General features: G+C 39.7%; 1 protein-coding gene across 6 annotated transcripts in view; it reads right to left on the minus strand.

The window, feature by feature from the left end:
- Positions 1 to 12686, minus strand: part of GIGYF2 (GRB10 interacting GYF protein 2) — a 130232-nt gene that overhangs the window by 79577 nt on the left and 37969 nt on the right. For all 6 annotated transcript variants that reach the window (XM_088835120.1, XM_055403504.2, XM_055403500.2 and 3 more), the window contains one exon: positions 4200 to 4311. In XM_088835120.1, coding sequence (XP_088691246.1) covers positions 4200 to 4311 — 112 coding nt within the window. The remainder of the gene's footprint in view (positions 1 to 4199; positions 4312 to 12686) is intronic.

The raw sequence follows: 12686 nt of genomic DNA on the forward strand, positions 1-12686 counted from the left end.
AGTGCTGTCCATATACAAAGCAGGAGACCTACATTTAAGTATTTAGCAAGGCCCACTGAATCTGTACCAGTGAGACCAGTAACAGCAATGACAGCAGTGAAGTAGCTAGACCAGAGGAGGATATTAAAAAAAACACTGTGCAAGAGTCCCAGTTCCAGTCCTGAACAAGAAACAGTATCAACATCAAGCTCCTTAACAGAAAAGTCAATGGTGAAAAATCTAAGATCAGTAAACCATTATGACAAATCAAACCTTCTATTGGATTATTTTCAATAAGAATGGAAAATGTGAGGCGTTTGAGAGCAGACAAAGTACAAAAACCAGCATAAATGTTAATTTCTTTAACTCCAGAGAAAGAATAATTTAATAGGGTCAACTCTACCAATTTTGAGAACTAACTTCAAAGAATATTCCACACCAACCAAAGGCACTCTTTCCCATTTGTGCAAATCTTGGAGAAAACTATCAGGCAGCACTAAATTCAAACCAAAGAGCCAGTAACAAAGTGTGCATGTAGGTATTTATAGAGGCTCCAGTGGCTCAAATGTACACTGGCCTTTACACAAGGCAATCTGATTAGATTTATCAAATTTGACTCAACATTCTAATTAGAATTTATCCTAATACTTGCACAAATATGCAAATATATATATGGAGATTTTTGTTGCAAATTTTTGAAAAACAGAAACATAATCAGTAAAGGACTGGCTAAGTAAATTTTGATAAAAACAGTTCAGCAGAATACTAGGAAGCCATAAAAGATAAAGTACTGTCATTAAAAGAAATCTACATTATTCTGTTGAATGACTAAAGCATGCCAAAGAGCAATACATTAAAAAAAAATTACAATGTATATAAATGATATGACTGCATAGTTAGGATCAAAAAGGATATAAAACCAAATGCTGCATCTGCGCGCAGAAGGCAATATGCACTTTCAGCTTCATATTTTCTGTGTACTGTGAGGATTTCCCAACTAATGTATGCCATTTGTATCCAACACGCAAGTTGAAAACTGGGGGGAGGGTGGTAAAAATTGTGCCTAGGCATGTATTTACACCTAGATAAAATCTTAGCCATTATCCCCAACTCACTTCTCCAACAGTAAAAAACCACCCAAGGAAAAATGATGAATCTTGAATAAAAGAATAAATGCATTCCAAAGCTAAATACAACTGAGTTAAATAACTGTTTCAAATATCCATACAGTATTTTTACTTTCTAGGAAATGGCAACCCACTCCAGTGTTCTTGCCTGGAGAATCCCAGGGACGGGGGAGCCTAAGGGCTGCCATCTATGGGATCGCACAGAGTCAGACATGACTGAAGCGACGCAGCTGCAGCAGCATCACTTACCAAGAATTGACTCAGAATACAATTATACTTCTTTATGATCTTATGATGGAATACAATAATGCATAATTTTATGTATGTAATCATAGAACAATGATACCTTCTTTAGTCTATCAATATCTTCACCTGTAAAATGGAAGTGAGGACTAAAGTTGAACTATAATAATCCTAAAGTTACCTTCCAGTTGTATCAACTTAACTTCAACTTAATGTACAGTTTTGTACCTCTATCCTTTAGGAAACACAGATGAATTATTTAAGATCTATCTTAAAACAGTCTAATACAAACTGTTAAATAACACTGTGGTGATATTTACAAAGATATTTTTAGGGAGATAGAAAAAAGTCCCCTGTCCTTTTAGAGAACAATTTTCTCAAGAAAACCATTAAGCACATAGCACCCTGAAAAATTATTTTATTCTGGAAACACGTGAATATGAAAAACAGCGTCCAAAAGTTGCCAGAAAAATAAGCAAACCACAAATATTTCCTGCCAGTTATGACGAGCATTGGCACTGGTCCTCCTTATGAGCCCAAAGCTTTATAAATGGGCACAAATAAAGAATCTGATTCTAGAGCTTTCCAGCTTGTAAAACGTAAGGAACACTCTTCAAAGTGCAAGGCCCATAATCATCTATAAAAGTAGTTCCCATATGAGAAGCAAGTAAATATAACATGGAGAATCTTTCATAAAGTTAAATTTAAATGCCTGTCCTAATCTCTGAGATTTCATCCTCTTCTTTGGGGGGATTAAAATATACTTCCTTTAATAATGAGGAAGACAGTGGCTGACAATTGTATAGATACGCTTTATTTCTAAACATCTTCACCAGATAAAATAAAAAGATGACAAATTAATGTTGCTTCCCTGCTCATTTATTTAAATGTTACTGCTTCATGATATTAAGAAGTATGAAAGTCAGTTGATTTTCACAACAAACTTCTCTCAAGTTGGAAAGAGCCAGGACAATCATCTGATGTCAGATCTGCTCATGCAAAAAAAAAAAAAAAAGCTACACTAATCACTATTTATTTAACCAACAGGTTAAAATTAAGCAATAACTGAAAGAAAAAAAAAACAGATTAAAGGTCTCATGAAACCAATAAGAATCACAGTTGGGACAATGGTGTCAGAAGTATTCCTCACTAAGTCAGTTCATTCATTTAACTAGTTTCATGTCATCCATTCATATTAATGTTAATTTAAAGTCACTGCTTTTATTACAGTTATCTATCTTTCATACAAGTCCCATTTAAATTCTGAAATCTAGGAGTTTTATCCTATGTGATAACAATATACACTTCAAACCAGAAGGCAGGAAGAAATTAATCAGCGCTTCATCAGTTTCTAGACCTGGAATTTTTTTTAACACCTATTTAGAGATTGGTTGGTATTTGCAACACACAAGCTTGGTGGTCACTTGAGGAACCAAAAACAGCTGCTTGTGGGCCACACTTCTTAATTAATAAGACCTCTCACCATCATGCCCTGAAAAGCACCAGAGGAGAAGCCCCCCAAGGGCAACCTCTTCTCAGTGCGAGCCCACTGCAGAAAAATCCAGGCAACATCCAAGGAGCAGGCCAGTCACCCGCAAAACAGCATCATCACACCACCAAGCAGCACAGATCTCAGACCATCTCTGGACCGACAGAACCGAACTGCGTTTGGGAATCTAAATGGCCTGTGGACCTTCCGAAACACACACGCTTAAATCTCACCACCCAGTATATTCTGCTGCAGGTATTATTTCCTGTTGAGTTTTGTAGATGATTCTAACAACTCCCCATGTTAAAAACCACCATTCTAGACACTGACAAATTCAGAAGGAAAACACATGGTCAACCCAGTAACAGCACTTGATCTACAAGCAGAGTTTTGTTAACCTCTTCAGTATTCAGAACAGTTGCCTTCCCACATTCCGAATGAAACCCCTTCACAGGAATACCCAATTCAATACAATCTCTACAAAGAGTGGGTATAAATCACTCTATTCATAAAGCATAACTTGAAGAAAAAAGAATTTAGATACTCCACATTCATGATCATGCCAACCTGGACGGTGCAATGTGTGGAGGCAATGGTTTCTTTTTTTGCAGACATCCAATTCTTCCAAAAGCACCTTTTAAAACTGCAAGGTATGTTGAGACTTCTGCTATGATTTAGCCAACTTAGAAGTAAAAGCTCAAGTAAATATTTATATTACAAACATTAAGAATGCCCTTAAGTAGCAGAAGATCAACAAACTCCAAGTAGGGAGCAGATATCAAAGAACAAGTAATATCAATGATTCTTCTAAGAAAAGACAAATCTATAAAATATAAAACTACAGATTATATAAAGGACTGTTGCATAATTTTTTCTTTTTTCTGCACCCTAAAAAGGTCTCGTACTGAGGAGACAGCTTTTACAAAAGCCTCTCTCTGGCTGGGGACACTCCTGGCACATGGCCTTATATGGAGACCCGAGTCACAGAGGCCTGCAGGGACCTGGGTGCCACTCCAGCAGCCAAGGCACTTCAGGGAGCTCTGGCTCTCACAGCGTAAGGTCCCCTGGGGGTGAGGAATATGGATCACGAATATTTGCCAAAGAGAATTAGGACCATCTAGAATCATTCACACTCAAGTCTCCAGGCTCAAATCACCCTCTTCTACTCCAAACCAGGAGTTGTGGAGTAGATACACTGAGAAATGGTTCCGAAAACAAATGTTCAGGACATTTATTATGCAGTTAATGTCAAAGGGCAGTTTTCGAAAATCAAATATCAAAATATTTTAAGTGATTTATTTATTTCCCTCTTTTCTTTCTCCACCATTCCGTTATTACTGTTTTTTCACATGAAAGCTCACCTCGCCCTCGTGAAGAACTTCGACCTCTAGGAGCCCCCACCACTGTTCCTCCTCCTCCTCGTCCTGTCAATCGCAGGACAGCAGCACTATTTACGGACATGGAAAAGTTTCTCTGCCAAAAAAAGAAAAGAAAGAAAAAAAATAGAACAGATAAAACTGCATGTTGTTCCTCACCATTTCCCAGAGCATCTATAAACTGACATCTAATGACTACTGGCTGGAGAAGGAAATAGCAACCCACTCCAGTGTTCTTGCCTGGAGAATCCCAGGGACGGGGGGGCCTGGTGGGCTGCCGTCTATGGGGTCACACAGAGTTGGACACGACTGAAGTGACTTAGCAATAGCAATAGCAATGACTACTAGCAATGAGAAATGATCACCACATGGCACACTAAGATGTTCTAAAATCTGGTTTTAGCTGAAAATTTTAAACTAACATTTCAGATCAACAAACATGAACCACCAATGCCTTACACCACGTTAGGTTCTGTACGTACCCAGGAGGAGGCAAGATATGTACGCATCATCATAATAAACAGAGAATACACAGTAAAAGAGATCTGGTTTGAAAGGGTCCTTTAACTACTTAAAGGTGGAAATGAGTGGGAGTCACAAAAGGTCTGAATCAACAGTAACAGGATAAAGGAAAAAAAATTGATCATTTAGCCTCATTCTGCTCATCAATGTGAATTAGCAACTCCAACTAGTGTTTAATAGAATGACAGGTGTCAGGGATGAATGGGGAAAGGCAAAGTAAGAAGTGGGTAGGGGAAGAGAATGCTTGAGAAGAATAAACAAAATTCCAATCACTTGGTCATTAGCCTACATTTGCACCCACAGTCAATGTGGAAAAGGATCAGATATGACAAGAACAGTAGTAGGTGGGCATCCGTCAAACATGAAGAGGGGACACACGAAGACAGGAGGTCTGGGATTCAAAAATAAGTTTAGTCGATACTTCTGGATAAATGGAACACACAGGGCTTAGGAAAAGGTAAAGCAGGAAAGCAATTATAAAAATACTGGAAAATGATCTATGAAATATCAAAATCCTAGGCATATGAAACAATTTAAAGAGAGAGTTTTAAACTCACAAACTGATGGACGACATCTTTACCTGAATACTTTCTACACACTTGGGCTTCTCTGATAGCTCAGTTGGTAAAGAATCCGCCTGCAATGCGGAAGACCCCAGTTTGATTCCTGGGATGGGAAGATACTAGAGAAGGGATAGGCTACCCACTCCAGTATTCTTGGGCCTCCCTTGTGTGTCAGCTGGTAAAGAATCTGCCTGCAATGCAGGAGGCCTGAGTTCGATCCCTGGGTTGGAAAGATACCTGGAAGGGAAAGGCTACCCACTCCTGTATCATGGGTTGGAGAAATCCATGGACTATACGCAAAGAGTCAGACACAACTGAGAAACTAAGCACAGCACAGAACCTAAAAGACATTTGTGCAAAAATGCAGCAGTATGGTACAGTGTGGAAAACCCAGCTTCAGCATGGCTGCAGCAAGGGTCCTCTGGACAGAGAAGCAACAAGTGAGGCTTGAGGTACACAAATTTGGTAGCAGGTAACTAAATTTCAGGGAAATAAAATTCTGCAATTCAACTACTTATTTTAAGGCCAGACTGTTTCCACTGTGTTTGGATTCAAAATCAAATGAAATATGATATTCCTATTTTAAAGAAATCAACATGTAATTTTGGTTTGAAAAACTTCTGCTTTCATTACTAAATTTCTTGTTTTAATATATGGGTGATTTTCTCCTCATTACCTGTCACTATTCGTCTTTATCCGAACTGTATTCAACAGAATTTGTTCAGGTAAACTTTAGAAACTTATCTTTTCCTTTTACTTTTATAGGCATATAATAATACAATCAAGTAACTTCAAAACTGAAGACCAAGATGTAATTAACAACGGAAAACTAGAAGCAGATACCAAACTTAATCAATACTTATTTCAAACTGTATTTTAATAAAAATTACTTTTAAGAAAAGCTAGCTGAAACAAATGCATTAATTTATCTCAGGGCACAAAGTAAACAGCAGTGTTACTGAATAACTCTTCTGGAATCACAATTAAGCAAGACTGTGAAATCCCAAAATCTAGATTCATGTATTCTAGTAATGGAAAAATAGCAGTGTTAAATGTACTGTACATGGCAGAATCTGACGCTGCTGAATACCTCATAACCAAAGTATTCAGTTCAGTTCAGTTCAGTCGCTCAGTCGTGTCCGACTCTCCGCGACCCCATGAATCACAGCACACCAGGCCTCCCTGTCCATCACCAACTCCCGGAGTTCACTCAAACTCAGGTCCACAGAGTCGGTGATGCCATCCAGCCATCTCATTCTCCGTCGTCCCCTTCTCCTCCGGCCCCCAACCTTTCCCAGCATCAGAGTCTTTTCCAGTGAGTCAACTCGTCGCATGAGGTGGCCAAAGTATTGCAGTTTCAGCTTTAGCATCAGTCCTTCCAATGAACACCCAGGATTGATCTCCTTTAGAATGGACTGGCTGGATCTCCTTGCAGTCCAAGGGACTCTCAAGAGTCTTCTCCAACACCACAGTTCAAAAGCATCAATTCTTCGGCGATCAGCCTTCTTCACAGTCCAACTCTCACATGTATGAAACTCAAACACACCCATCTACAGGGTTCAGGGAAACTCTGATATGCTTTCTTTCACACATCCTAACACATTGCAGCTGAAAGTGAAAGTTGGTATAATCTCTGGAAGGCAATATATATCCTTATCAGATACATTTGTCAAAGTATATTTCAATGTCCACACCTTCTGACCCAACAATTTCTCTTCTTACACATGTGAAAAATAACATAAGCAGAAAGATTTTAACTGCAGTACTGTCTGTAAAAGCAAAAATGGCAACTGGCTAAGTATCAATCAAAAGGAGCTGATCTAAAAATCATGGCTATCTACACAGGGAATTCTACACAGTTTTTTAAAAAATATGAGGCAACTCTTACTTATTAGGGTTAACCATATAAATTGGGCTTCCCTGGTGGCTCACTCAGTAAAGAATCCACCTACAATGCAGGAGACTGCATGCAACAGAGGAGACGGGTAAAAGCCGAGTCAGGAAGATCCCCTGGAGGAGGAAATGGCAACTCACTCTAGTATTCTTGCCTGGGAAATCCCATGGACAGAGGAGCCTGCCAGGCTACAGTTCATGGGGTCCCAAGAGTCGGACATGACTTAGCAACTATACCACCACCATCATCATACAAAACTGCTAATCCTCAATCATTTCTGATCCAGAAAGCCACAACTTCATACAGTCAGCCTATCAGGCACAGCTGGAGTGAAGCGCATGGAAAGGCCAGACTCCTGAGCGTGAGCTGTGGCTCCTTCACTCACGCTGTGCCTCATTTCCCTCACGCATATAATGAGAAAAGGAATCCACTCCGTGGGCTGCTGTAAGCACTTAATACATTAAGCAACAAGCAGTTACAACAGTGACACATCTTAAAAGTTAAGTAAATATTGTCATTATCTCCCAAATAGATGCTTAGGTAAAAACAGTGTAGAACTGTATGCATAGCAGGCGCGCGCGCACATGTTTGTGTGTGTTTTTAAGAACAGATACAAAAGTAGCTGCAGCTGTACTAAATAGCAGCCGTGTGTGTCTGTGTGTGTGTTAAAGAACAGACACAAAATAAGCTGCAGTTGTATTAAATACCCTAGAAAGGGAACACAAGAAAATGGAAATAACAGTTAATCCTGAGGAAGAAAAAAGCCTAGGTCACTCATAGACTTGTGTTTCACTGTATGTGCTTTGTGAATTTTGCATGTATACACATGTATCGTCTAATAAAAAATGCATAAATGAAGTGACTTTCTTTCATGTCAAATAAATAAAATACACCAATCTGGTAGCAGTTACTTAAATTACAAGTGTAATATACAGAGCTTTATTGACTATGCCAAAGCCTCTGACTGTGTGGATCACAACAAACTGTGGAAAATTCTGAAAGAGATGGGAATACCAAACCACCTGACCTGCCTCTTGAGAAATCTGTATGCAGGTCAGGAAGCACATAGAAACAGACATGGAACAACAGACTGGTTCCAACAGGAAAAGGATACTATGTCAAGGCTGTACATTGTCATCCTGCTTATTTAACTGATATGCAGAGTAAATCATGAGAAATGCTGGCCTAGATGAAGCACAAGCTGGAATCAAGATTGCCAGAGGAAATATCAATAACCTCAGATATGCAGATGACATACCACCTTTATGGCAGAAAGTGAAGAATTAAAGAGCCTCTTGATGAAAGTGAAAGAGGAGAGTGAAAAAGTTGGCTTAAAGCTCAACATTCAGAACACTAAGATCATGGCATCTGGTCCCATCACTTCATGGCAAACAGATGGGGAAATAATGGAAGACTATTTTTTTTGGGCTCCAAAATCACTACAGATGGTGACTGCAGCCATCCGCTTGCTCCTTGGAAGGAAACTTATGACCAACTTAGCATATTAAAAAGCAGAAACATTACTTTGCCAACAAAGGTCTGTCTAGTCAAGGCTATGGTTTTTCCAGTGGTCATGTACGGATATGAGAGTTGGACTATAAAGAAAGCTGAGTGCTGAAGAATTGATGCTTTTGAACTGTGGTGTTGGAGAAGGCTCTTGAGAGTCCCTTGGACTGCAAAGAAATCCAACCAGTCCATCCTAAAGAAGATCAGTCCTGGGTGTTCATTTTAAAGGACTGATGTTGAAGCTGAAACTTCAATACTCTGGCCACCTGATGCGAAGAACTGACTCACTGGAAAAGACCCTGATGCTGGGAAAGACTGAAGGCGGGAGAAGGGGACGACAGAGGATGAGATGGTTGGATGGCATCACCAACTCAATGGACGTGAGTGTGGGTAAACTCTGCGAGTTGGTGATGGACAGGGAGGCCTGGCGTGGTGCAGTCCATGGCGTCACAAAGAGTCAGACACGGCTGAGCAATTGAATGCTTTTCAAACTTGAGAAGGACATACAGGGAAATGTCAAATCAAAGAGCAACACCAGAAGATCTTATTCAAGCATTCATTTTGTTCAAAGAAAACCTTTTACGTAGTTATAGTTCACACATGCATGCATTCATATATGTGTGTACATGTATGTGTAAGAGTATATGTGGTGGGGAGGGTGTGGGCAGGAAGTGTGCACACTCAGTTAACTTGCATCTTAAAGATAAAATACCCTCTTCAGGTAATATCAGGAAACAAGATATATAGCAAGAAGCTATTTTAGGTTATTAGAATTATTTACCTCCCAGATAAGAGTAACAGGGTGAACAGGTATGCAAAACTCTAGCCTAAGAATGTCTAAACAATTCCTAAACAGGTAACCATCCAAAGTGTTAATTTCAAAATATTAATGAATCTTTTGCCAGCTCTAAGTACTGTCCTATTCCAACATATATCATAAAAAGAAAGGCCAGCAAGTGTCAAGAATTCCTAAATTTTGCATTTTTGTGCTGTGCTGTGCTTAATCGCTCAGTCATGTCCAACTCTTTGTGACACCATGAACTGCAGTACGCCAGGCTCCTCTGCCCATGGAACTCTCCAGACAAGATTACTGGAATGGGTTGCCATTTCTTTCACCAGGGGATGTTCTTCACCCAATGATCAAACTCCAGGTCTCCACATTGTGAGCAGATTCTTTACCGTCTCAGTCACCAGGGAAGCCAATCTTTACATTAAGCCCTGTTAATTACGGCATTCAAATCTTAACACCTTAAGATAAACTTTTCCATTATGAAAACAAAATGAGAATGAGATGGCTGGATGGCATCACCGACTCTGTGGACCTGAGTTTGAGTGAACTCCGGGAGTTGGTGATGGACAGGGAGACCTGGCGTGCTGTGATTCATGGGGCCGCGGAGAGTCGGACACGACTGAGCGACTGAACTGAACTGAACTAACCTAAGAGCTCGGCTAAAACTTCCAACACAAGGTTCAATATCAGTAGTGAAAGCAGATATACTATCTTGTTCCCAATCCAAGAAAAAAGCTTTCAGTCTTTCATCACTGAGTATAATGTTGGCTGTGGGTTTTTCATAAAAGCCCTTAAAAGTTCACTTTCATTCCCAGTTCATTAAGTTTGCTTTCACAAAAGGGTGTTGAATTTTGTCAAATGCTTTTTCTGTGGAAACTGAGGCGATCAAGTGCTTTTCTTTTCTTCATTCTATTAATGGGGTATATTGGTTTTATGTTGCACCACCCTGGAATTCTGGGGATAAACCCCACTTAGCCATGGTGCATAATCCTTTTGATACGCTGTCTGCATTACCGGTGTATTCTGACAACTGAAGATACACAAAAATAAACTACTTAAACATACTAAATGTTAACAAGTAATTATTTCTACATGGTGATTTTACAGGAAAAATTCACCTCTTCATATCTTTCTATATTTTCTATAATCAAATATGAATATCTTTCACAGCAAAAAAAAGTATTTTATTAATTTTTCTCATTTATGAAATATTATAAAGCAGAGATGAACAAACTGATGCTATATGTATGAATGTGAAATCTAAAAACCATTACTCAAAGAAAAAAACAAGCTGCAGAATATAACTATACAGTGGTGCTGTCACTTCAATGGAGAAGGCAATGGCACCCCCTCCAGTACTCTTGCCTGGAAAATCCCATGGACGGAGGAGCCTGCTAGGCTGCGGTCCATGGGGTCACTGAGTCGGACATGACTGAGCGACTTTACTTTCACTTTTCACTTTCATGCATTGGAGAAGGAAATGGCAACCCACTCCAGTGTTCTTGCCTGGATAATCCCAGGGACGGGGGATCCTGGTGGACTGACTACTATCTATGGGGTCGCACAGAGTCGAACACGACTGCAGGGACTTAGCAGCAGCAGCAGCTGTCACTTCAATCGTGTCCAACTCTTTGTGACCCCACAGATTGTAGCCTGCCAGGCTCCTCTGTCCATGAGGTTCTCCAGGCAAAGATACTGGCGTGGGTTGCCATTTCCTCCTCCATAATACACAGTATGCTATCTTCAATATAGGCTTCCCTGGTGGTTCAGATGGTAAAGAATTTGCCTGCAATTTGGAGACCTGGGTTCAATCCCTGGGTCAGGAAGATCCCCTGGAGAAGGAAATGGCCACTCCAGCATTGTTGCTTGGAGAATTCCATGAACTGAGGAGCCTGGAAGGCTACAGTCCATGTAAAATTTATAACCTTATAAAATGAAACTCTTATGGGTATATGGACACAAAAATATGCAATGACAATATCAAAACATGAATGATGAAAGTAACCTGATTCATATTATTCCCTGGAAATGCAGAGAGGGGTACATCCCAGGCAGCCTCAACTGGGGTGAAGGAGAAATTTTGTTTCTTAAAGGTATACACAAACTATTTTAAGGTTAGATGTATATGAGTTGAAAATATTCAGGTCTTTGTAATAATATTCTCTATACTATTTGAAATGCTTCATAATAAAAATATTTTTGAGAAAAATTAAACCAAAATATAACCAGGTGTCCAATTTTTTTCAAGGAAATTTACCACTTTTGAAAAGAAACTTTCCAGCAATTACTAGAGACAGGACATTCTTTATAACAACTTTTCATCAATGAAAATATCTGCTGATGACCCTAGATGATACTGGGTTTCATGAATAAAGAAGGAACTATTAGCCTGATTTTGGACCTCCCTGGTAGCTCAGCTGGTAAAGAATCCTCCTGCAAAAAGGGGACCCTGGTTAGATTCCAGGGTTGGGAAGATCTCCTGAAGAAGGGATAGGATACCCACTCCCGTATTCTTGGGCTCTCATGGTGACTCAGACAGTAAAGAATCCGCCTGCAAAGCAAGAGACCTGGGTTTGATCCTGGGTTGGGAAGATCCCCTGGAGGAGGGGATGAAAACCCACGCCAGTATTCTTGCCTGGAGAATCCCTATGGACAGAGGAGCTCGGCGGGCCACAGTCCATGGGGTCGCAAAGAGTCGAACACGACTTAGCGACTAAGCACACGGCACAGCCTAATTTAGGAGAAACTGCAAATGAAACAAAATTGCTTACAGAACTATGATGCTCAAAGACACCAAATAAATATCACACCTTTCTTAAAACTTAACACAGGTTAACAAAAGTCTAATTTTTATTTGGCCATGCCTTGTGGCTTGTGAGATCTTAGTTCCCCATCAGTCCTGAACCACCAGGGAAGTTTCAATAAGTTTTTTTAATAGGTTTTCCCCTCTTAATAGACTGATTTCACCATGCACAGCATGGTAAGAGTGCAGAAAAAACACCCAGAGCTGTCACAAAAAAATAATGAAAACTGTTCTGGAATTAGATAGTGGTGATGGGTTACACAACTCTGCATCTACTAAAAACTACAAAAATGTTTAATTTTATGGCATGTAACTTAGGTCTCAATAAAGCAGTTTTCTTACAAAGTAATGATGCTTCTTCATTTAAAGTGGCGTTCCAACAAAGCTCTTTCTT

This window comes from Moschus berezovskii, chromosome 4 (assembly GCF_049115385.1).
Source record: "Moschus berezovskii isolate FMDL1 chromosome 4, NW_MosBer_1.0, whole genome shotgun sequence".
NCBI classification, from domain to species: Eukaryota; Metazoa; Chordata; class Mammalia; order Artiodactyla; family Moschidae; genus Moschus; species Moschus berezovskii.